Source organism: Zonotrichia albicollis, chromosome 10 (genome assembly GCF_047830755.1).
Source record: "Zonotrichia albicollis isolate bZonAlb1 chromosome 10, bZonAlb1.hap1, whole genome shotgun sequence".
Lineage (NCBI taxonomy): Eukaryota > Metazoa > Chordata > Aves > Passeriformes > Passerellidae > Zonotrichia > Zonotrichia albicollis.
Window position 1 is genome coordinate 36,887,293 of NC_133828.1, and position 23,188 is coordinate 36,910,480.

General features: G+C 39.7%; 1 protein-coding gene across 9 annotated transcripts in view; it reads left to right on the forward strand.

Moving 5' to 3' along the window:
* The window catches only part of KALRN (kalirin RhoGEF kinase), a 463,005-nt gene that overhangs the window by 226,288 nt on the left and 213,529 nt on the right, over positions 1-23,188 (forward strand). For all 9 annotated transcript variants that reach the window (XM_074548811.1, XM_074548813.1, XM_074548812.1 and 6 more), the window contains exons 10-11: positions 3,260-3,490; positions 22,024-22,146. In XM_074548811.1, the coding sequence (XP_074404912.1) occupies positions 3,260-3,490; positions 22,024-22,146 (354 nt within the window). The remainder of the gene's footprint in view (positions 1-3,259; positions 3,491-22,023; positions 22,147-23,188) is intronic.

Consider the following 23,188-nt stretch of genomic DNA (forward strand, 5'->3'; position numbering starts at 1 on the left):
CTTAGTAAGTTACCAATGAAGACTCCAGGACAGATTGAAAAAAAAAAAAAGTATTTATGTGAATATATATAATATATATATATGTACATATATATGTATCTTTCACTTGCTCCTGCCTTGCTCTGGTCATCATAGAGGAATGATATATTTTCTCTAAACCCCATTTTTTTCCCTAGTGCAAACTGTACATGTTTCACAGATGGCACCATTAGTCTTGTCACTTCCAAGGTTCTGGAGGTCTTCCTGAGGATATATATAACCTCAGGACATAACGGATATCTGCACATTTTCACTTATTCTCTATCTTTGCATACAGCAGTCATAGGATGAACCAAATCTATCCTTTGGTTCACCCAAGGTCAGATAATTTCTTTCAGAAGCATTTGCATTCTGCCCATCCTTTCCCTATCACAAAGCCAGGAACATCAGCTGGTGATAGGAGTGTGTGTGTGTTTTGTGTCAGGTGGTGAGCTAAACTTTCACAGAGTCCAGCAGCACTTTGCTTTGACAAATGCAACATTGGATCTTACACCTTACTGAGATTGCAAGCCATGGGGTCTATTTAGCTTAAGGCTTTTGCAATACTTAAAAATATGTTGTAAATAAGATGTAAGTGAAGGGATGGGACCAACCTGGGTTGTTTTCCTTGTCTCCTTGCACAATCCTTGAAAAATTCAAAAAGATTCTCATGAAAAGAGTTTTGTTGATTTATTTTTGCAGTTATGAAGAGAACATAGAAATGAATGAAAGAGCACAGTAGGTGGCTTCTCCAATTTTGAGGCTGTTCCTTTCAGAAATCATCTCATTGGGGAACTCTTGAGAGCACAGAACTTCTGAGCTATTGATTGGGAATGCAATAATAGTTACAGTTTTGGAAAACAAACTTTTTAAGCTGAAGAATTTCAGAGCTGCAGATGATATGAAACCCTGGAATATCTATGTTATCCTTGAGAATACTGAGTACCACTGGTTACCTGATGGTTACTATGCTCCTTTTCATTTATTTAGTCCAGTGTGATTGGGACAGGGGTATAAATTGGAGAGCAGAAGAACACTTCTAATAGCCTCTGATTTGTATTGATGGTAATTAACAGGACAACACAATGACTTCAAATCTGGTGTTTTATCTCTGTCTGTCCAGAGAATAACCAGGAGGTTATTCCCATCAGGGAAAATCATAACTTGTAATCTCTGAGGCTTTTTAGACAGACAACAGAAGCAAATTGCCATGCAACAGATAAAAACCTACTAAATCCCATAGAAGAGAAAGGAGTGAGACAATGCAGAAGTGTAGCTATTAATAGGTCTGTATTACAGCACAAACTTGGTAAGAAAGTTTTCCTGAGTAAAACATGTGTGTTGTATTTTCTGTGCAATCACATCTCTTACTGCTAAACTTTTGAACCTTTATTTTTAATCCCAGTTCTGCTGTGATTGTAGCAGTGTAAATCAGCAGGGACTCTATTAAAACCTTTGGAACACCACCCAGGGAGTGATTCAAACCCCCTCTAAGCCCAAATCCCAGTAACAGAAACACAGTGAATTACACAGTGGATTCAGCCAGTGCAATAATCTGCACCCACATGTGTCCATGGCCTTGGTTTCCTGTTCCCAGCAATTAAGTAGTTGCTGCTTGTCTTCCCACAGATAAAATAGGATGTAGTGTGCCTTATCTTCTTCCTCTGGAAGCTGCTTCTTCCTGACTAGCAGCTAATGCCATCTCCATAATCTTGCCAAGGTAACACCTGTGCCTCAATGTTTCCTCCCAAAATCCTCCATCATATCACCACTATCCACTGCTGTTGTTCCTCTGTGACCCTAAAGGGCTCCAGCATGTGCAAATTATTCCAGCTGATCTTCAGCAGCAACTGAAATTGAGTATGGGAAGCCACTCCCTTTGTACTCTCCAGTTATTTCCTGATCTAGTTTCAAATTACCTTGAATACTTTAAAAAACCCCAAGAATTTTCTTAAGGCCACCAAATAGTCATAAATATGATGAGATTTGACTCCAATTTTTGGTTTCTCTGTAAATGCACCAGACACCCAGTGCTACCACAGACCAGGACATGGCATGGCTTGCCAAAAGTTAGGGCATTGAAAGGATATTTTCTACATTTGAATAAGCAACTTATAATACAGGAATAAAGGAGACATGGAAATCCTGGAGATGTGTTTTAACTTTGATAATATTCCAAATTTGAACTGGATGAAAAACATTCATTACCCTATTTTCTGTCAGGATTGGTGATTGTGATTGCTTACAAATACATTTTTCAGGAAAACTTGTCATTTTCACTGCAGTTTGTTTCAGAGGGAAAAGCAAAAAGAAGGCTGGCAAAGGAGAAGGATTCCAATAGTGTCCTCATTTACCATTACTGTTGAACAAAATATTTTAATTTTGTAATCTGTAATGGAAAAGTTATTTCAAAAAGCCTTTTTTTGAGAATCAGTGCATGCACACATTTTTTAGCAGAAATCTGGTTTTTATGGTTAAATTTATCATTTTGCCCCTGCAATATGAAAATGGTCCAGGAATGTTCCAGAATAAAAAATTTGACATTAAAAAACCAGGCATCCTGATTTTTTTTAATGCCCAAATGCCTTTGCATCTGTAAATATCTTTTAATATGCTTGAAAAAGGTTACATGTGTGCAGAGGGCTTTGTATTTCCCAGCAAACTTCATCGTCTATTGAAAACTGAGACCATAGGTCCCTCTGAGCTGTTCCTGGGAAAGAAAAGAATCAGTCATATACTAATTTATTTTTCACTGCCACTGAATGAAATACAGAATGGAATGTCACACCTCTCAATGTATAGACATACTTAGTAATCCTACAAAGAAGGACTCTCCTTTATTATACAGAATATGAATGACTGCCATCTGTGGTTTTCTTAAAATGCCACCTCCTCACAAAGATAGGCCTGCTCTTGCAAATGCCACCTGTCACCAAGCAGTGTGTGTCAGGAATTTTCAGTGCCCAAGTGTCACCATGGAATAAAGCCCTGGGATCTCTGTGTGCAGCCCCAGCAGTGCTGTACCTGAGCTCCTGCTGAGTGACACAGCAGGGCCACTAGAAGCAAAGGCAAGTGCTGCATGTGTAAGTACAAGTCAAAAAGAGATGTTATGAGCTCTTTCTTCCTTTTTGACTGAAATAAGGAGAACACACAGCAGAAAAAGAATGAGCTAGGCTGTTCTCTGTCAGCTGACAGATATTGAAGTACCAGTGCAGTGAAGCAGATCTATTTCTTCATTCAGGTGAGCCAGGATGGAAAAGCATTGCTGGATGTCCTACAGCGTCCCTTGAGTCCTGGGAATTCTGAATCCCTCACTGCTACTGCAAACTACTCCAAGGCTGTTCACCAGGTGCTGGATGTGGTACACGAGGTCCTGCATCACCAGCGGCGCCTAGAAAGCATCTGGCAACACAGAAAGGTCCGGCTACATCAAAGGCTGCAGCTCTGTGTTTTCCAGCAGGATGTTCAACAGGTAATATCCCCACTAAAGAGGTAAAAAATGACCTCATATTTGCAGCCATAAAGGTTAGTGACTCATCCAGAGGCTGGTGCCATAAGCAAGATTTCACACACAGCTCTAGAAATCTGCTAAAATCCTAATACATCTTTCGGTATCTCTCAGTTTCATGTTGGAAATCATCAATCAATCCAGTGAATATTGATCAGTCCATTCCCTGTAAGAATTTGACAGTTTTCAGTGGTTAATTTGTCACGAGTAAGCAATTAGCTATAGGTACTCTACTGTTCCTGAGAAATTTATATTTAATAGAAAAAAGAATTTCAAGTGTAAAAAGCAAGTGAACTGTGGTGTGTTTCACCTTTCAGTGTGGAAACAACATAAACTGGCAGTTTGGTGATGCTCTTTACATGGTCTTTGCACTATTACCACTTATGGAGTCCACATACCCATGGTATGAGTTTGCTGGCTCCAGCGAAGTGCACACCCCAATGCTTATAAAGCACAGGTTTGTCTCAGAGAACCTCGGCTCCAGGTGGACAACATTTATCTCCCAGAGGAGTCCATGTGAGTGCCAGTACAAGAGGGTGAGTGACAATAAGTATGAGATGCCATGTTTGTGGCTGCCAACTATGCAGGCACAATCCACAGATGTTCCAGGGCTCTGCTCACTCAGGGTGGTGTGGTTTGCTTAAGGGCCCCATTACAGCCCAAAGCAGATGTTGGGAGCAATATGGTACTTGCTTTAAATGAAGAGGCTGAATGCTCTAATCATGTTTATGGAGCATTCTAATGTCCCTGGGGTTCTTTATGCCACTGCCTTCCTCCAAGTGAAAAATGAGGCAGAGATGGAGCAACAAAGCTGTCACATGTAAAACAGACATGAACCAACAAGGACAGGAGACAGGCAACTGTTATTCAATGTGCAAATCTGTGGTGCTATTAGTGCCGTAACTGGAGTGAGTGCACCAACACAGACAGAACTGTAGCTGTAGATGCTCTTTGTAAATATTTGTGACCATTTCTTTGGCCGTCTTCAAAAATTTGCCAGTATTTCTACCTACTCAGGTTTTCCTCTAAAACCACAAAAATATTCATGAGATATATATAATTAAAACTAGGACTGAATGTAACAGATGCTTAATTTAAGCAACTTTTATTTCATTATGTTTCAGCAAACATACTGCATGGTAATGAAATTCATAAGCTATATATTAAACAGAGCATGTATTTGGTATTCAGTTAGAATACTTTCAGCAAAAAATATGAAGTTAATACAGTTTTAGGGCTAAAATCTGAAAAATCAAGTGTTTTTTAAATTCTGATGGTTTTATACTTTCTCTAATTGTGGTATTTAACATCAACAAGAATCTTAGGTATTCTTCATTCCCTAGGGTGATTTACACTTTTGTTCAATCTTTCCAAACTGAAACTTTCTTTCTTATATCTTCTGAATTTAGTAGAGGTGTTTATGAGGTTCATTCATGATTTTACTTCCCATTCAGATTTTACTTCCCACACATGCAAGGCAATGAAGCTGTGTCACTGGTTTTCAAAAGGAGCAGGTCTTTGTCTGTACTATGGCTTTTGGTGAGAGAAAAAGAAACAGGCAGTAAGAGTCTCTGGAGCACAATCACTTGAGAGAGCATTACTCTGTGTGAGTTCTGTTGGCAGCAGTCTTTCCAAATTTTTCTCTTAATGGGTAGTTATTATCTGGGAAGCAACAACTTAATGACAGACATGCTTCCATCCTAGCACACACTGGAGGCATCTCTTTGTCCTACTTAGAAAGTAGAGAGGAAGAGATGAATCATTCTGTTCACTAAACATCTGTACTATTCAAGATAAATGCTTTGTAACTCATAAATGAAATTATCAGCTAAACAGAAATATGAATTGTAGATTCCATGAGGAGGAGGAAGATATCTAAGTATGTTGATGAGGGCTTTTTTTTGAAACTAATCACCTCCTGTATATCTGTCATGCAATTCCTATTATGCTTATTTTGTTGAAAGCCCATCAGTTGGTAGATGAAGCTGTCTACCTGTATATTGTCACTGATCATAAGCAACACTTATCTCTCATGATTTCTTGTCTTGTCAAAATTTAACAACCTTCAACTGAATTCCTCCTAGTTCAAGTCTAAAATGAAAAGATGTGGGAGAAGAAATCCTGACAAGAGAGCCCTGAGTTTATTATACTTCTCTGTCTTCTAAACACGTAATGATACAGCATAGTTCTCCAAGGAAGATATTCCTCTCACACAGCTCAGAGTTAAACAGTTTCTCACAGATGCAGTTTTCCTGTCAGGATATGCTGTGACTCACCCTCTCCAGCTGTTGCCCGGTGCAGTAAAAGTTCTGGTGGAAGATGACCTCTGTGGCAGAGCTTGCACTCCTTCCCTTGTTCATCCATGCCTTTCTTGTTGTGCCACCTGTTGTGCATCAATCTTGTCTCACACATGAATGTTAATAGGGACAGGTTTTGTGGTGTTGGATGTCTTAATAAAGACTGCAAGATTATTTTGCATCCTCTCAGTCTGCTACTAACAGCATTAATAGATTTTGGTAAAGACATCTCCAAGAAGAGACTCTTATGGACCCTGAGAGATCAGTAATTGCTTATCTAACCACTCTGGATAGTCTTGTCAGAGGGATTGAGTATTTGGACATGGAATATCAAGAGACAATAGAGAAGTCTTGCAGAACTGATTAGCTGGATGAAGGCTTTGTGTAGGCCAAGTGTGTGCCATTTGAACTGGATTTGAGAGTTAAACTGTGTTCAACAGGACTCATTCATATAATTTCTAGTTATCTAGAAATTCATTTGGAAGGCAAGACTGCCTGCTGTATGTACTAATGGCATGTCAGGGCTGTGTTCTCAGAGGTTCACACTGTCAAAGAAATGCTTCTGATTCTAGCTGGGTTTCAGCATGAACTGCACAAAATCCCTGCAGTTACAGCATAACTGAAATGCATTGTGCTGTATAAAAATACAGTGTAAACACTGTGGATTGCCAAGTTACAATATTAATGTAAGAAATGTTAGGCTATAAAATATCAGTAGAAATAATCACAACCTCACAGCATCAGACATTTTACAAGACTATTTGCTACTACATCTATGTATTAATACAATTACATCCATTTGCACATGTGAACCAAGATAAATAATGGTGTGCTGAGGATGCTGAGTTATGAATATATAGTGTTTTAAAGAAGGAAAGAAAATAAATGGTGTGAAACTGCATTTGCAGCCTTCCCAGGAAATAGAGCACCATTCACACAAAAGCAGCAGCAGTTAAGAAAATTTGTGAGCTGCCATGAGGTTCAACACAGGCAGGAACTGACAAGAAACTCTTTTAACACCAAAAGTATTTAGGATCATTATAAAAATGTTGGGTTGCTGAGTGTGTAAAATACTTCATTGCTTCAGTTGTTTTTTAGAAGTTCTCTGGTTTCAGATAGGGAAGAACTGCAGTGTTTGATCCTTTTAGAACACAGCTGTGGGAGGAGGTGCTGAGATTCTGTCCCTCAAGAGAGAAGAAAAATCCCTTTGACTTTCATGCCATTATTTTGTAGTGGCTGCAGATGCGTTGGCCCATTTTTGGTACCTTTTCCCTTTTGCTCCTCTCTGCTCTGGGTCTTCCCTTTCTGCAAATAATTTACCATCCAATTAGCACCATTTCTGTTGAGGTTTCAAACTGCTCTCATATTTTCTCACATTCCCACTGCTTTGCACTGTTAGGTCCCAATTTATCCTCCCAGTATCTTTGTGCATTTCTGCACTTTAACATGTTCCCTTTGCCCCATGAGCAGCAACACCATGAAACAGCAAGGGCAGCAAAAAGCTTGTAGCATGAAATGTTATCAAACAGCCTTAGAAATAGCTGAAGTAAGTTTATAAGGCTGTTCTTCACCCCATCCTCTTTGTTTCACACAGGCAAGATTTTTGCCTGAATTCTCCACTCTAAACTCATTCATGTGAAGCACACCTGTTAAAGTAGGAGAAAGGAGACCCATTTGATGCATTATTGATATGATCTGGGCAAACCTTGAACATGGTACTTTAGCACACTTTCATGTCAGGACAGTAACACTGATACTCTCATTCTGCAGCCTTCATTGCTTCTCACAGAAATTCTCAGTCTTTCTATCATTTCCATACCTACATGCCAACACAGCCTGGCACAGGCAGCCTGTTTCTCCACAGACTCATGATTTTCTGAAGAACACTGCTGGTGCTACTTTCTTCTTGTTTCACTTTGGTTGGGATGCCTGTAAATGAAGAGTGGAAGAATAGGTGGGTGTAGAGGTACGGTGTGCTGGTGGTTTATTGGCTATGGAAAGTGTTGAGTTAGCTGTGGTAGCTCTGCATGGCAAAATGGAGCAGATGAAAACCTTATGGCAGATGAAGACCAGTGGTGAACAGCAAGATGACACTGAGAAACATTTACTGGTGAGAGGGTAGGCAGTGCTAAGAGAGCTGGAGCTGTTGCCTTTCCAGCTGCAGTGATGTCTCAAATCCTCCTGGTTACTGAGAAGGTCAAGCTAGAGTAGTGTCAGGTTCATCTGATTTCTCTAAATTTGGGATTTGCCTTCTGTTGGCTTCATGCCCAGATACATTAAGGGACATAGTTTTGGTTTCCTTACGTGGTTATCTGCCTTCTGGGGATGGATAAAAAGGCCATGTGGCCATTCTGATATCATTACATTTACCAGCTGCCATTGCTGTGGGAGACTGCAGAGTATTGAAGAGAAAAGGCTGTCTCTCTTCATAACCAAGCACTTTAACTTGTAATGTGTCTGGCTTTTACTGGCAGAGAAAACAGATCAGGGCATGATCCTGACATCATTTGTATGGAAAAATGTCCTGCCAACATCTGTCTGTCTCCATACACTATCTGAGAATGCTGATACATGTGATCTATGTAGTCCATTTGCAGAAGAATGCTTGGATATTTGAGTTTATGTTTCATTTAGCACTTACACAAGATTTTAGAGGATTAGGTCTGTGTATTACTCCCCCATTTCCCTGTGTACACATGGTTGTTTTGGTCCCTTCAAAACAACCCTTGTTGTTTTGTTTCAACCCTTGTCATAGTTTGTTTCAAAGACAAAGGAAATGAAAGGAAATAAAAGAATATATCTGCTTTTGTGCTTTGTTTACAATAATACTTTCACTTGGTCTTGTAAAACTAGAGATTTATTCATAAACAATTGCTAAGGAAGATAAAAGAACATTATAATTAAGTCAAGATTATATTTACTACCAGATGACTTCAGCCGCATCACCCTGCAAGAATACATCACATGCTCTGTGTGCCATCTGAACAGATTTAGCCTGTAAATAGCTGCCACTGTCAGTCATTAATTAAAACATTACAATTCAAAGCATCCTAGAGAGTTTTTACCGCTCCTTTGGTAAATTGATGTGGTCATGAGATGCATTTAATGTTTGTCACTTACATGTTTACATTTTCAGAGTATTACTGCTGTACTTTCTCTGAGCTTAGAAGGCGTGTGTGGCCTTACTGGCCATAAGTGATAGTGAGTAGAGGTTCTAATTATGGTTGCATTGCCCCCCAAAAATAACGAAAAAGGAATTAGTACTGGTAAAAGTTCTTGGCAATCTTCTCCCAGTGGGATACAACAGGAGAGAAAACAACCTTTTGTTATCCATGGGTAAGAGATAAATACCTTTGTCCTCACTAACCCTGTCCTTCCAGCAGCTGGTGATGCCTTTGGTTTATAATCTGATATGAATATCTCAGCAGACAATTCTGATAGAACACCATACAACTTTTACCTACACAGCTGTAAAAGACCAACTAAATACTATGTGCACGTGTCTCCAAACACACACACGTCTCTAACACCCCTGATGTAGCACTTCTCTGCTTTATTATTTATGCAGTAAAGGATGTACAATTGTAGTAAAAGGGTTTTCTGTTTGCTTCCATCCACATCACAGGCTGTGCAATTAAACATTTTGTCAATTGCTTTTTCACAGCAATTTTCATTCTATTCCTGTTGTTCCTGCCAAAAGAATGGGAACGTTTTCAGGCAATGTGAGTGTGAGCCCAGGCATTGAAGGGATCTGTGGCCCCACTCATCTTCTGAAGAGGTCTTATAAGTAGCCAGTGCTGGAAGTAAAGTGGTGGTTTATTTGTGCTGATTAGTATCCTGCAAACATTGTGAAAATTGCCACTTTAATAACAAGCATTGCTGAGTGATTTAGTTGCTTGTTTTGATCTGTTAAAAAGGACTGTCATTCCTTAATTTGAACCCACAGTGGCATGGGATTATGCAGGAGTTTCATCCATGACTATGGATGTTTCTCTAAGCTCCAGTGGTGACAGAGTACAGAGTAAGAGCACCCTGCACAGCTACACAAACCCTGGTACTCCTTGACCAGATTGTGTTGGATTTGCTGCACAAGGAAAGAGAATATTGCCCATGTATTGCTTCAGTTTCTGGTGATTTTGTAGGGATGTTTCTCTAGCTCTTTTAGCTTGCAAAGACATGGAGCATTTATTGGCAGTGTGCTCAGGGTTGTGCAACACAAAGAGGACAGGGTTCACAGAAGAAGAGCGCAACTTAAAGAAGTAATGTACATTTTTCCTCTTTATCAATGACTCTGTCTTAGGAATCCTCCCTTTGAAGGGCCACAGCAGAGTTTCCTGAGGGAGGGTGCAATCATGTGGCATGTTGCTGTTTGGGCATGTTCAGACAGTGGCTGTTGGTACAGAGGCAGGCTCTGTGTTTCTGTCCAGGCAGAACCTGGGACATTTGCACTCTCTAACCTCTCATCACTTATGGTATAAGAACACTTCTGATGTCTGCAGCTATCAGCCTAAAAAGTAAATTGCTTTACATACTTTACATAAGAGAAAGGAAGCTCTGTTCTTAAAGTCTGACAATGCTCTTAAGCTTAGACCAGTATTATCTTGCATTATTTTTGTGCCAAAATTCTTCACAAAGAACTATAGGTTTAAATTTTTATTTTAAGATATTTATTCTGGAAATCCTTTAGAGGCTGTTGTTAACAATACACTGTCCTCTTCATAATTTGACTTAAAGTGTAACTTGAAATTATCTGGAAACAACCATTGTCTCATTCTTCCTTTACTCAGTTATTAAGACAAGCAGACCATTGTTCTTCGTGCTCCTAAAGAGTCACTGATGAAAAAATAATAATGATCACTTTTTAATTTATACACAGAGCAGTAGTGCAAGGGATATCTAACTGCAGGGGCCAGATTCAGTTACCAACTGAAGTTTTCTTAGCACTGATGTATGAGCAGTATGAAGCAAGAACACTTTGATGAGCTTCACAGCTGTCTTGGGAGATAAGATCTGAAGAAATCTGAATGAGCCAGCTTGATCTCTGAACCTATTGAAGTGAGAAGAGGAACAGAAAAAAAATTCCTTTGTCTGTCAAAAAGTGTTTTTCTTGTTTACAGCGCTGTCTGTCCTTCAAGACCTAGCTCTTCTCAGGTGGTCTGTTTTGCTCCTTCTTGAATGGCAAATGTTTGGGTTATTAGGCTAAGAAGCTCTCATGGAAACCCTCTGAAATCATACTGACTCATTGAGGATTTGGGTCTGTCTTTCAGTGGATGAAGAGGAAACAAGTCATAGCATGGAGAAATGGAGAAGGCAATATAAAGATGCAGTTCCTTCTCTGTAAGCAGGTGTAATGATCCATGGTCTGTATTTATCCTGCCTGTCTTTAGAAGCATAACTGAATCATCCAAGTCAGGAGCCTAATGCAGAGTTTCCTTTTATAGCAATGGAGAGACACTGGCATCACCTGAGAATGACTCTCCTTGGATACTTCCCTCTCTTATTCCAGACTGTCAGGGAAATAATGATAATGTAAGCTCTTCAGACAAGACCTTCATTTCACCACCTAATGTTGGGTGGGATTTATTAGGATGCAGGAGCCCAAATCCTGTGGGGTGCCATTCTGCTGAGCATTCAGTGTCCTCCTGATCCCAGATTTGCTTTGCAGCATTCTGCAGGGAAGTCAGTCCTCAGCAAACTGCTAAAATTTGATGTTACACTTAAACAAAATTTGTAGTCTTTATGTATCCTGTCCTCATTATCTATTTCTGTCCCAGGATTGTTTGCATGTCAGGATTCCTGAAAATATCATGTGTAGTTTATTGTTTTTGAAAGGCATTGTTGGCTCTTAGTGTCATGGCAAAGGAGGAGAGGGAATTAGGCTTGTCTGTTACTGATTAGCCCTACAAAAATAGAAGGGTTGCAGTGGTAAAGAAAGAGAAATAAAATAGAGTTTTCTCCAAGTATATGTATATTTTTGAAAGCAATTGCTAGAATGAGTAATTGCCATAAGGACATGGAGAAAAAGAAGGTCTTTTAGTTGATGTAGACTGGAATGCCAGAAAACTTTCTGCCCTGCAACTTTAAGAAGTAACAATAATAGCAGTGTTTCTTGCTTATTAAGGTTTATTTAATTTCAGGATTATGGGTTTTCTAAAAGGTTGATGTTGAGCAACCTGCCAAAGGTCACTTCAAGCTTCATGACTAGAACTTTTCATGTCGGGATGTCTGATCCCTGCTCTAAACCAACAAAGTCATTGCTACTCCAGTTTTACCCCTTATGGAAAGGTCTTATAGGATTTATTGGGACTATCTAAAAATTAAATAAAGGTATGTTATGCTAAGAAATAAAAATACTATTTTAGGCACTGGTTTAGGAGTCCAAAATAGTAATTCTTTTCTACTCCATTTGTTTCCCTTGATCTTTCTTTTCAATTATCTCCTCATATGGCCTCCCAGCTTTTTCATGGTCCCGTCACTCAGAGTGATCAATCCTCTTTCATATTGCTTTTGACTGATGGCCAACAAAAGGTATTTTCATTGATGTGAGAAAAAAACCTTGCCAGACAACAAAGAGCATAATGAAAGCTACTTGCTAATGTATAACTCTAACACTTTTCCCTGTGTTTTCCTCCATGGAGCAGCTGCTCAGCCAGCTGGTTACTTTCCCCCCCTGTAATGAATTACACCCATGGTTTGGGATTATTTGTCTTGCTGGGTAGCAAGAGCCAACTTAGGCTGATTTGCTCTGGCACCATGACCTGTCTCTGCCCAGTGCTCCTCTCCATTCCAGTAATTCCTGTTAGTTCTGCTCATCCTCACAGCTCTGCCTTGCCCCATGCCACAAATGCCTTCCCTGGCTGTGCTGGGCAGCATCTCCTTGCTCTGGTAGCATCTCCTGTGCCTGGTTCTGCTAGCTGCCTTACCAAACCGGCTTGGCTGAAGAGTTCTGGTGTTTCTTTCCATGGAAGAGAGGTTGTGCACTATTTTGAACTATATGCGGAGTTTTATCTAACAGGAGACTTTTAGGCAAACTTCTTTTGTTTCATATTCCTCACAGGGAACTCTTAGACAAAGCTTCTTGCTTGTTTTTAGAAGCTGTAATCTGGATTGTAGTTCTGGAAGCTATTGCCTAGGCTGGGGTAACCCTTCAGGCACATTTAGACAGAGCTGCTTGGCTCCAACTCCTGTATACTTTTACAGCTATAAACTTCTTTTATGTTACACTGTGGTTCCCTTTAACAAAAATGTCTTTCAAATGTGAAAATATGCAAATCAAACACATTTCAGGTCTATCCATTGGTCTTTCACCTTTCCACTCCCTTTGTTTTGAAAGCTCTTGACTTGGTTTTTTTCCCTGCCTTCCGTATTTTTTTAGATGGAACGTGTATTGAGGGATGGAGAAAATTACTTTTATTTTTGGCTTCAGCAACATATAAAACTTTCTGACCTTCTGATGATTCCCGTCCCAAATAAGGAGGAAAATTGTAGGGAGGAGGCGAACCACAAAATGAAACTTTTTTATTATTTTCCCTGTTCCTCCAACAAAAAGTAACTTTAAACAATCAAAATGTATTTTGCATATGGTTTGTGCTTGCTTACCTCCTCAGGTTTTCAATGTCCACAAGGTGTTAGGAAACAGCAAGAGAAGAAAACTCAGGATGAGGGGATGCTGTAGCCATCAAACTAGAAGAAAAATAAGAAAGGAAGTTTTTCACAGAAAATTTTGGTTTGGGGAAAATTGAGCTTTTCTTTAAAAAAGTGCTCAAGGAAAGTCCCCAAACACTTCTGCTCTTCATTATTCTCATGAGTGTCACTCCTGGAATCATTTGAGTGTCTCCTCTTTTCTCTGAACAGCTCAAGGTTGTTTCTTGCTGAAAAGGGTTTTTCAGAAGTCTGAATAATAATAATTATTTGAGGGCTTAGTAAAACTTCAAGTGCACATGGTCACAGCAAAGTCTGAGCATTGTTGAAGTAAAAGATGTTTCTAATAATTAGGATATTGTTTTATCTGCTGGTTCTAAAGAGTTGTAGAAATCCTCTATGTGTGCATATGAGGAAGAAACTGGGCCAGACATTGAGCTCAGGTGTTCCTCTTTCTGGGAACTTCAAAGTTTAAGCTAAAGTGGTGGAAACAGAGGAGAATAAAATGGAGATTTGCTTGAGCAAACAAATCAAGAGCTTTTCAGGTTGCCTTTGCTTCGGTGCTAACTATGCCTGGACAATGTTCTTCCCATCCTCTTGAGCTGTGAGAGATCTGTGACATTCTTTCAGGGAACTCTGATTATGTCCAAGCAAACTGCCCAAAGGGAGGGAGCCAGACCTAGACTAGAGCTGGCCACAGCCATGTCTGACCCAGCAGCTGCTTCTGGAAAAATGATGTGGAAGGACAAATATGGGACAGGAAAGGAAGAGTTGGGAAAAAATGTCTTGGTCTCAGGAGAAGCAAAATCACCATTCTAACTAGTGCTATGGACAGCAATAACTAAAATTGTCTATATGCTCTAAGTAAGAAAATATTTCTCAATTTCTGAATATTACCATTGGTCATAGTCTGACAGACTTGATAAATTGTATTGCCAATTCATTACCCTGCAGCCAAGTGCCAGGTATGATTCCTGAGAGCTGCAGGAAAGACTCACAAATAGGAACCCAGCAGCATAACTGCAAGAGAAATAATTTACCTGTCAGCCTAGAGAAGCGTCATGCAGAGCACAGCAGCATCTTTCTATGCTGATGCAGAGCACATTTTCTGTGTCTTGTACAGAAGGAACATGCACAAATGTGGTTATTTATAGCTTCTCCACCTACACTCAGCTTTGAAATTTTGTCTAAAAGAAGTTCAGCATTTAAAGAATACAACAAGGTTTTTAACTTGAAGATATGTTTTTCCTTTTCTTGAGTTCCTTAAAAAACAATAATCTGGGAACATTAGTAACAACCCAGTCATTAAGGAAGAAACATTAGTTCTTCATTTGTCTGTCTATTGTTCTCTTACTTGGAATGTTTTTAGAGAGGCAGTTGCCAGATTTTATGAAGTAAAATATTTAATCGAGAAAATGAAAGATAAGTGGGTACATTTGATGAATGTGAACTTCACCAAAGGAAAGCAATGTGAAGTTGAAAGAAGTTCCTTCTCAGGGTAAGAGAGGCATGTGGTATATATTCCCACTCTGTTTTGGGGAGCTCACATCCCAGATGATGGCATTTAGTGAAGGGGCAGGCTGGGGCTGCGTGCCCTCAGGCCATGCCCAGAGGAAAGGGACGAGTCTTGCTCTCAAAATGCCCAGCCTACACCCAGCCAGCTCTGCCAGAGCCCAGAACTGAACGTGCTGTTTCCAAGAGAGACATAGCTAAATCCTACATTTTGCTAATTACTAGAGCTGGGACCAATTCTTTTCTTCACAAGAAAGTGGATGAGACCAGAACACATTGTATTCTCACTCTTCTCCAAGCTCCTATCAGTTTCAAACCATCACGATGCTTTTATAGATGTGAAGAATTGTACAAGTACATAGGAGCCATCTGCAGAAAGCAGACACAAGGTTATTTTTGCCATATAAGCCTGTGGAAAGGCAAAGAGTTCAGCTGGAGCAGCTCTGTGGGAGCAGTGTGTCCCTCATCATGGCATGAGGGGAGCAGCCGTGCTGTCCATGGAGGGTGGCATATCTGAGATAATGAGATTGGAACTCTCAGATGAGTAATTGTGACTATTGCCCAGGTCTGTAGGTCTACAGAATGTGAAAGTTCTTGGAGATGGATGGGGAATGAGAGAAATGCTGCAGCAAGTCCCCATGAACTTCTGAGCCTCTGCTAGAGAACTTGTGAACATCTCATAGATGTGCAGTCCATTGCTATGGCAGATATTTAGGATGCCTTCACTTAGTCATCCTGTTAAGTCTGCCGTCCTTTCATAACTAGTTTGCATATTTTTGCAACAGAAACTTCTAAGAAGGGGGTTGCTGGGGGAGTTGTTATTCCGTAGTGTTTTCCACTGCAGAAGCTGTTGATGAGCAGGGATCCTGCTGCAGAGACTGTCTTCTCTGGATAAACTCCTACAGACCCGTTTCCAGATGGGCTTGTAGGATATCTGTGGGTGCTGGAAGCAGTGAGAAGTGTGAATAAGACTATATGCATGTATTTTTGCATATCTAGGACTTGCTGACAGTCCTCTGGACTCACATGTCTCAGTAGCTGTATGGTTTACTCAGATGTGTCCAGCAGTGTCAGCTGTTCTTTGTGAGGCCGCCCCCACTGCAAAGAACAGAACATTGATGTTCTGTTTTGACAAACTAGTGGAGCTTTAAACTACAAAGGTTAGATTCTTGTTGTTCAAATGAAAAATTGCGCAGAGGTGAAACTTTCACATAATGTCCAGGAAGCTCATAAAAACACCTACAATCTGACTTCATAGGGACTTCTTTTTTTGGTTGAATTTAGACAAGGGAATAAAGGAAATTTTTTTTTTAAATGTTTTAATTGGCTCTGCATTTAATTCCCCTCATTAATTTAGTTGCAATATACAGCAAAATACTGATAGGTCTGTAAGGTTGTTTTTCCCTCCAAGGGTAAATGGGACTGTATGTTTTTTCTTTTCAAAAGACCTCTTTAATTATGTCGTGGTATTTGGAATAGCTACAATTAGAGAGCAAAAGCAGGGAATGATTAAAAACTCCTACTTAGTAGCAGCTGTATTAGTTCTCTGGCTTTTCAAAGAGACCCATGCACAGTTGAGTCCACACATACAACACGGAGAAGTTGTGCTGAAAAGGAAAGGCAAAATGGTGGTCAGAATTTTTTAACTGACTTTAGGGAACGTTGTCTGTGGTAGTATTTTAAGAGAGCTCTTTCTTGAGAAAGGATTGAAGTATCATAGTTCATCCTTCTTGTCCAGTCTTCAGACTGTGGTAATGAGTGTAGCTCTGTTCACTCAATTCCACCTTAAAACAAACAAAAAACCCAAAAAACCCCTCTGAAACCTCAGGTTGCTTGTCTGGTGATAGTGGACAACACCATGTCTTAAGACAGTTTGAAATTAGTGACTATTTTTACTTAGAGTCTGAGCTGAATTAAATACAGAAGAACTTGGTAGGCTGGTTATATTATTTTCTGAAGACAAATTAGTCATTGCTGCATGGGCAGATCAAGCTATGGTATTTCAGGATTTATAGGTATACATTCAGCTATTAGGCATTTGTACCTGAGTGGTTTTGGAGCAGCTTGCACCTGATTTTAAAGCCTTGCCTTTCAATGGATTGCCTGTTCCCTTTTGTACAGCTGCCACTACATTGCTTATTATTTATAATATTTCAGAATGTTCCTTCAGTGGAAAAGGTTCCTAGAATCCCCAACCAAATTTAGAACCACATAGAGGCTGCAAAAACTTAAAGTGGAAGGCAGCTTCCACTTTTTCTGTCAGTCGTGCTTGTTTCAACTGCAAATGTAATTAATGTCATTTTAGAAAAGTGAATGGAGGCAGGGACATTGAGTAATTTGCTCAACTGCCATGCTGGGCATTGAACCAAATCACTCCAATTCCAGTCTACTTTTGATGTGAAATCCTTGTTGCTTTCTACTTTTTTTCTTGAAACTCTTCCATGATTTGGCATGTTTGACCAGAGGCAGTGGGCAGAAAAAGGCCCTGTTCCCTCCCAGAGCTCTGCATTAGCAAGGCTCTACCTGGCCACGGGGACTGCTTCAACCTGGGCACTGCAACCTATGAACTACACATGTTCACTCATTGCTATATGGAAAATAGAACATGGGGTTGACATGTGTGTCCAGAGGCTCAGATCCTGCTGGATGCACAATTAGTTCCTGCTTCTTAACTTGACACATGTGGGGTCTTTGATCCATGTTTGCTGAAGGCAGTTGAAATTTCACTGTGGCTTTTGGTGGGAACAAGATCTGAGTTTTAGAGTCAGATATAGATGCCTCTGGAAATAAAAATCATTTTGTGGAAGCCAAAGTTGATGTTTCTGGTTTAAACATGAGGTGTGATCCCCATCTTTAAAAGGTTTTGTAACAATATTTTATTGTGCCACCAACATAAATTTATAATGAAGAAGTGAAAAAGGGAGTTTTTATTAGGAAACAGAAACCACAGATGAGAATGGCTGAGTTCTGAGTTTTGTTTTGGGTTCTATTATAAACTATTAATAATAGCAGGAAAAGCCAGAGGATAAGTTCCTTTGTATTTCAGTGTATTTTCTCAGCTAGACCTTTACTTGACATTACCCTGCTGTGACAGGGCCAGGGATAATAGGGAAAAGGAATCTATTTTCAGCAATGATTTGGAACACAAAAAGAAACTGATTTAAATCAGACTGTGTCTGCGTTTTATTCATTACAGAGGATTAGTATTTCTTAAGTCTCCTTGAGTTGTTGTGAGTTAGGGGGGATTTTTCATTTTGTTTTTCTTCTGATTCTCAGTGTTTGTTCTGCCTTCCCTGGTGCTGTTGCTGACACCAAGTTCTCCTGGAGGGCCTGGTAGCAGGCCAGGGGTTGGGCTGGCCATGCCATCCTGCACAGAACAGCATTATCCACTAGATGGAATTCCAGTGGATAGAAGTTGGCAATCCCACACTGGCTGCTGCCTCTCCTCACAGTCAGCGGTCTCCCTGGCAAATGTGCCAAGTATCTCTTAAAGGCACTTTTTCCTCCCAATAAAGGAGTGGTTCGTGGGTGACCTGAGAGCACATCTTTTTTTTGAGCTGTGTTGCTCATAAATGCATATATGACGTGTAGCTTCTAGTTCTGCTAGAAGAAAATGAAGTATCAAGAGATTCTGTCTTGTATTTGCAAAATCTGGTACATCCAGTAAGTATTACTAACTAGGCTTGTACAATTTTGAAGGGCTTTGATAGAAAAGATTGGATTTTGTTGCTGTGCAGTGGAACAAAACATTTGTAATAAGCTTTGGATGTAAAGTATGATCTGAAACATGAACCTTTGAAATGCATTTCTTGGTTACAAAAAGCAGGCTTGGCAAAGGCAGAGCTTCTGGAATAGGAGTTTCAGACATGCAGGGCCTTCGATCTACTGAGTATTCATAACAGCCGCTACAGGAAAGTAAAGATAAGGTTTCATTCTTGTGAATTTTGAAGTGCCTTATGAATTCCTAGTATCTCATCAGAATTTAGTTAGCTCATAATGCCTCAAGAGCAAGCAAGAAAGTGCTCATAGTGGCAGCTTGATGCTGCCTGGCTTCCTTTCACCGCACAATTTTAGAGGCTTTGTCCATGTGTTTAAAGTTAGGCAATGCTTATGCACCTATGTGAAATGGGGCCTCATTTAAAGCTGAATAAATTAGGTGGAATTGCTCTGGAATTTATTACAACTCTGTTACCAAAGAGTTAAACTAACCCCTTTGAGGTCAAGATCTGACTCTCAATTGCTTGAAGTGTAAAATGGTATAATTTATTTTCAGTTTTCAGAATAACCTTTTTTTTAAGAGTCACTATGGCAACAACAGTGGTAACAGGGTAACAAAGATTAATGATTCCCTTGGCACTTCAGTGGGTCACCCACTCAGGATCAGTGGGGCTGTTGGACATGGCCTGGGCCAAATGCAGAAGTTGGGGTGTTCTGTCACCGCTGGTACCACGCACTGTGTCGGTGTCTCCAGCTCAACCTTCTCATCTCTTCCTGTTGCACAGGACAGGGGTCAGGGACTGCTGAGTTTGGGCATCCCTCAGTGTTCAGGCTGCCTGGGACAGTGTGGAGCCACCAGCCCTGGAGGTATTCAAAAGACATGCAGAATCTTAGGGACCTGGTTTCGTGGCTTGGCAGCGCTGGGTTGGAGTCAAGGATCTTCAAGTTCTTTTCCAACTTTAAAGATACTTTGATTATTACCAAAGTCATCCTTATTTCATCTTCATTTATTTCTGCTAAAAGAAACACAGTTTAAAAGATGTGAAAATCCAGAAGTTTTTCGACTAACTTTAAGGACAGATATAGTTCCTTAAAGTAATAGATTTACTATTCCTTTGACATTTTGTGTTCATGTAAAATGGGTGCAGATCAAGAGAATTTACTGGGAAAGAATTGGTTCCCAAGGAGATTTTGACTTAAATTGGATAAAGTTATGAGATGTTTCTTAATTTTCACATTTTCTGATTAGGAAAGATACCTACAGAAAGAGACTTCATTTTCAAAGTGCTGCCTTGAAATGTCTGTTTTTCCTTTTAAAATAGAGCCCTGTTGATTTTATTATTTAAAAATTAAATTAACTTTTAAAAAGTTTTTAAAAGACTTGACCTTAACTTCACTAATGTAATCATCTTGCCATATTCCCATCATACAAATTAGCCTAGAGGAAGAGCAATTATCGTCCCAGAACTTGGCAAAATTATTGCCTGATTGCTTCTTCAACCTCTTCCCTCTCAAACCATTCTTCCATCCCTTTCTTCCCATGTTTTCCTAGGGTATCCCATACAAACTATCATCATTCCCTGCCAGTCGACTCTCAAGTGTGTTTTTCCCTGATCTTGCCTGGGCAGGATTTGCTTTCCCAGTTTAGTTGTGCTGTAGGTAGAGTTTGATCCTCAGCAAAAAAGAGTGTGGAAAGGGCTCTGGAAGTGGCTCTCTTCAAATTCCTCCTTCCCAATGCTCTGCTCAAATGAAACCCATCTGAATTGCCACTATTATGATTTTAACAGTTACACAGATCATTCTACAGGGACAGTTAGGGCTATTCTTCCTCCAGGTAGCATTTTGAATCTTGTGCTTAGCCAGCCATATAATGACTGTAATAGCTGGCACAGTCAGCCTGCTGTAGCTGTGCTGAGTTTTATTTCATTTTCTCCATGACCTGGGTTTGCTGCTTATTTTGTTGGGTGTGTAATTGTGCCCTTGAGGAGATATGGAGACAGGACATGCACATCGTAATAGAAAATAATGTTTCCATCAATGTTGATCTTAAACTAGTGAAATAAAAATAATTTTAAAAAAGGAGATATTAACATGCTATAGCTACCCCAGTGAACAGAAACAGCTTTTAACAGAACAGAATAGTTCTTTTCATTCCAAAGGACTCATGAGTTACAGTCCTTTCCTAGCTAGAATAAAATACAGCTTGGCAATAAAGCACAATTAGGAAATCTGAAGATTTAATTTAGAAAACACTCCTAACTGCAGTTTTAATGGCATCTTCAAGCTTCTTAAGTTTTTAAGGGATAATTAAATTATTTCAACTAAGTCACTGTAACTTTAATGTCTACCTGTATCTCAGGATGTTAATTTTTGGCAGTAGAGTAAATTACACAGTCTGTGCTCTCAATTAAAATGTTAAATGTTTATCTTGAATTATTACACAGTTATTCTAGTTCTAAAGACTTTTCGTTTCTTCAGGGTAAGGGAGAGTTTCTCCAAATATGCTGACACATACATGTTTACAATTCTGGTCATTTCAGCTTTGACTGGGACCTTTCAGAGTTCTTCCTGCATTTGCCACAGACTGACTGCTTAATATTTCTCATTGTTTGCACGGCAGATTAAGTGCTTTGTGTCCACACAGATTTATATTTATGTTGTTTCTTTATTCACTCTGTTATTCCATATCTCAGCTTTTTAAAGAGCCAGCTTTCTTGTCTTTTATGATGGAAACAAAAATGCGATATTTCTCTATGCTTGCAGATTATTGTGAGTTTATTAGGTCCAAGTGCATTATATACAAAAAAAAAAAAAAAATCTTTATTAGCATCTCAGTAAATGCTGAGGCTTCTTTTGTTAATTAGGCCTATCAGGTTATCAGAGCCTCATAACAACATCTGGTCTTTTGCCAATTTCCTGGGACAACTCAGGAATGAGTTTCACACTGAGATGTGAAATCAGCTGTTGCTGTCTTGCAGTTTACATAAGCTCATCAGAGGAGGGTATTTCTTGTAAAAGATTCCAGATTTCTGATTCCCTTTCCCCAAAAGTCATCTATGTGAAAGTAAATATTTAATATCTGCCAGACTCCAATAACTAAGCTAGACCTCAAAATAAATTGAATAACAAAAATTCAATAAACCTAATTTAGCAGAAGCATCCATGAACATTTATCTTCTCTCCAGTTAGAATGGATTTTGACAGAGCTGCTTGTGCTCACCCATAGCAAGCACAAGGCATTCCTCTGCAGCTCTTCCGTCCTCTCCCTCACAGGGTTTCTCTGTGCTGCTGAGGCAGGAGAGGTAACTGGATGTTCTTCTTTTCTGGCAGGTCCTGGACTGGATTGAAAACCACGGGGAAGCGTTTCTGAGCAAACACACAGGAGTGGGGAAGTCTCTACACAGAGCACGAGCACTGCAGAAGAGACATGATGATTTTGAGGAGGTAGCACAGGTAAGAGTCTGAACCAGACACCTCTGCTGGCTTGATTTTTGTTGCTCCTTTTGCATATTCAGAAAAAGCTGTCACTGTTTTGGTGATACACACTTCTGCTGCTCTCTCCAATGGTTTGGAGCTGCCCAGGGTCCTGTCTCCAAGGTCTGGAAGTCAGCATGCACACTGCAGGACTTGCAATCAGAAAATCATCACACTGGGTCATGAAAGGTCTCAAAGGCCATGAGAAATCACAAGCAGCTTACAGGAAAGTAGCACTTTCTGTTGGGACATAGAGGAGAATGGTTATGAGTGAGAGTGATGGAAAAATCAATCCTAACTCCTGGGTGAAGACTGAGGGCCTCGATCATAAGCAGGAGAGCGGCTGTCAATTAGCAGGGGAAACACCAGAGTTTGCAGTAAGGGCAAGTACCCTTCCCATCCTTCAGTGCATTGTGTGGAAGGGATTTTTTCATTTGGACTAAGAGGCAATCATTACAGGTAGAAATTATTATTGTTATTATTATTAATTTTCCTCCTAGAACACTGTAAACAAGATTTTTCCAGGAATTTGGTATGAAGCTAAAATCTTACAACTATTCCTCAAAGTGGAATCATAGTAGATGAATAAACATACATCCTGTCCTTATTTATAGAATTTAAAAGAAAGAGGACCTTTTGTAAGTTCTTCCATGGATTCAGTAGATTTTTTTCCCCTAAGTATCCATGGTCAGAAATCACCCAGTCTCAGCTCTGACTGTCAGATCATGTTACACCTATTTGGGGTAGATTTGAAACATCTATTATCTGTAACTGATAATCTGTAAAGGTACTTCTCCTTTGGGTGTTTTGGATAAATTCCTGATTGATCCATGTAAATCAGAATGTATCAGATGCTTTGTCCCCCTGATACACGCAGGGCAGGTTATTGCTCAAATGTTTCAATGTGGCATAAGATAAAAATTTACTAGAATTCAGTTTTGGTTTTCTGCAAAACATTTCCCATGTGTTCCCATGTGCTGGCCTAGTTTAGTTCAAGATATTTCCAGTAATAGGGACATAC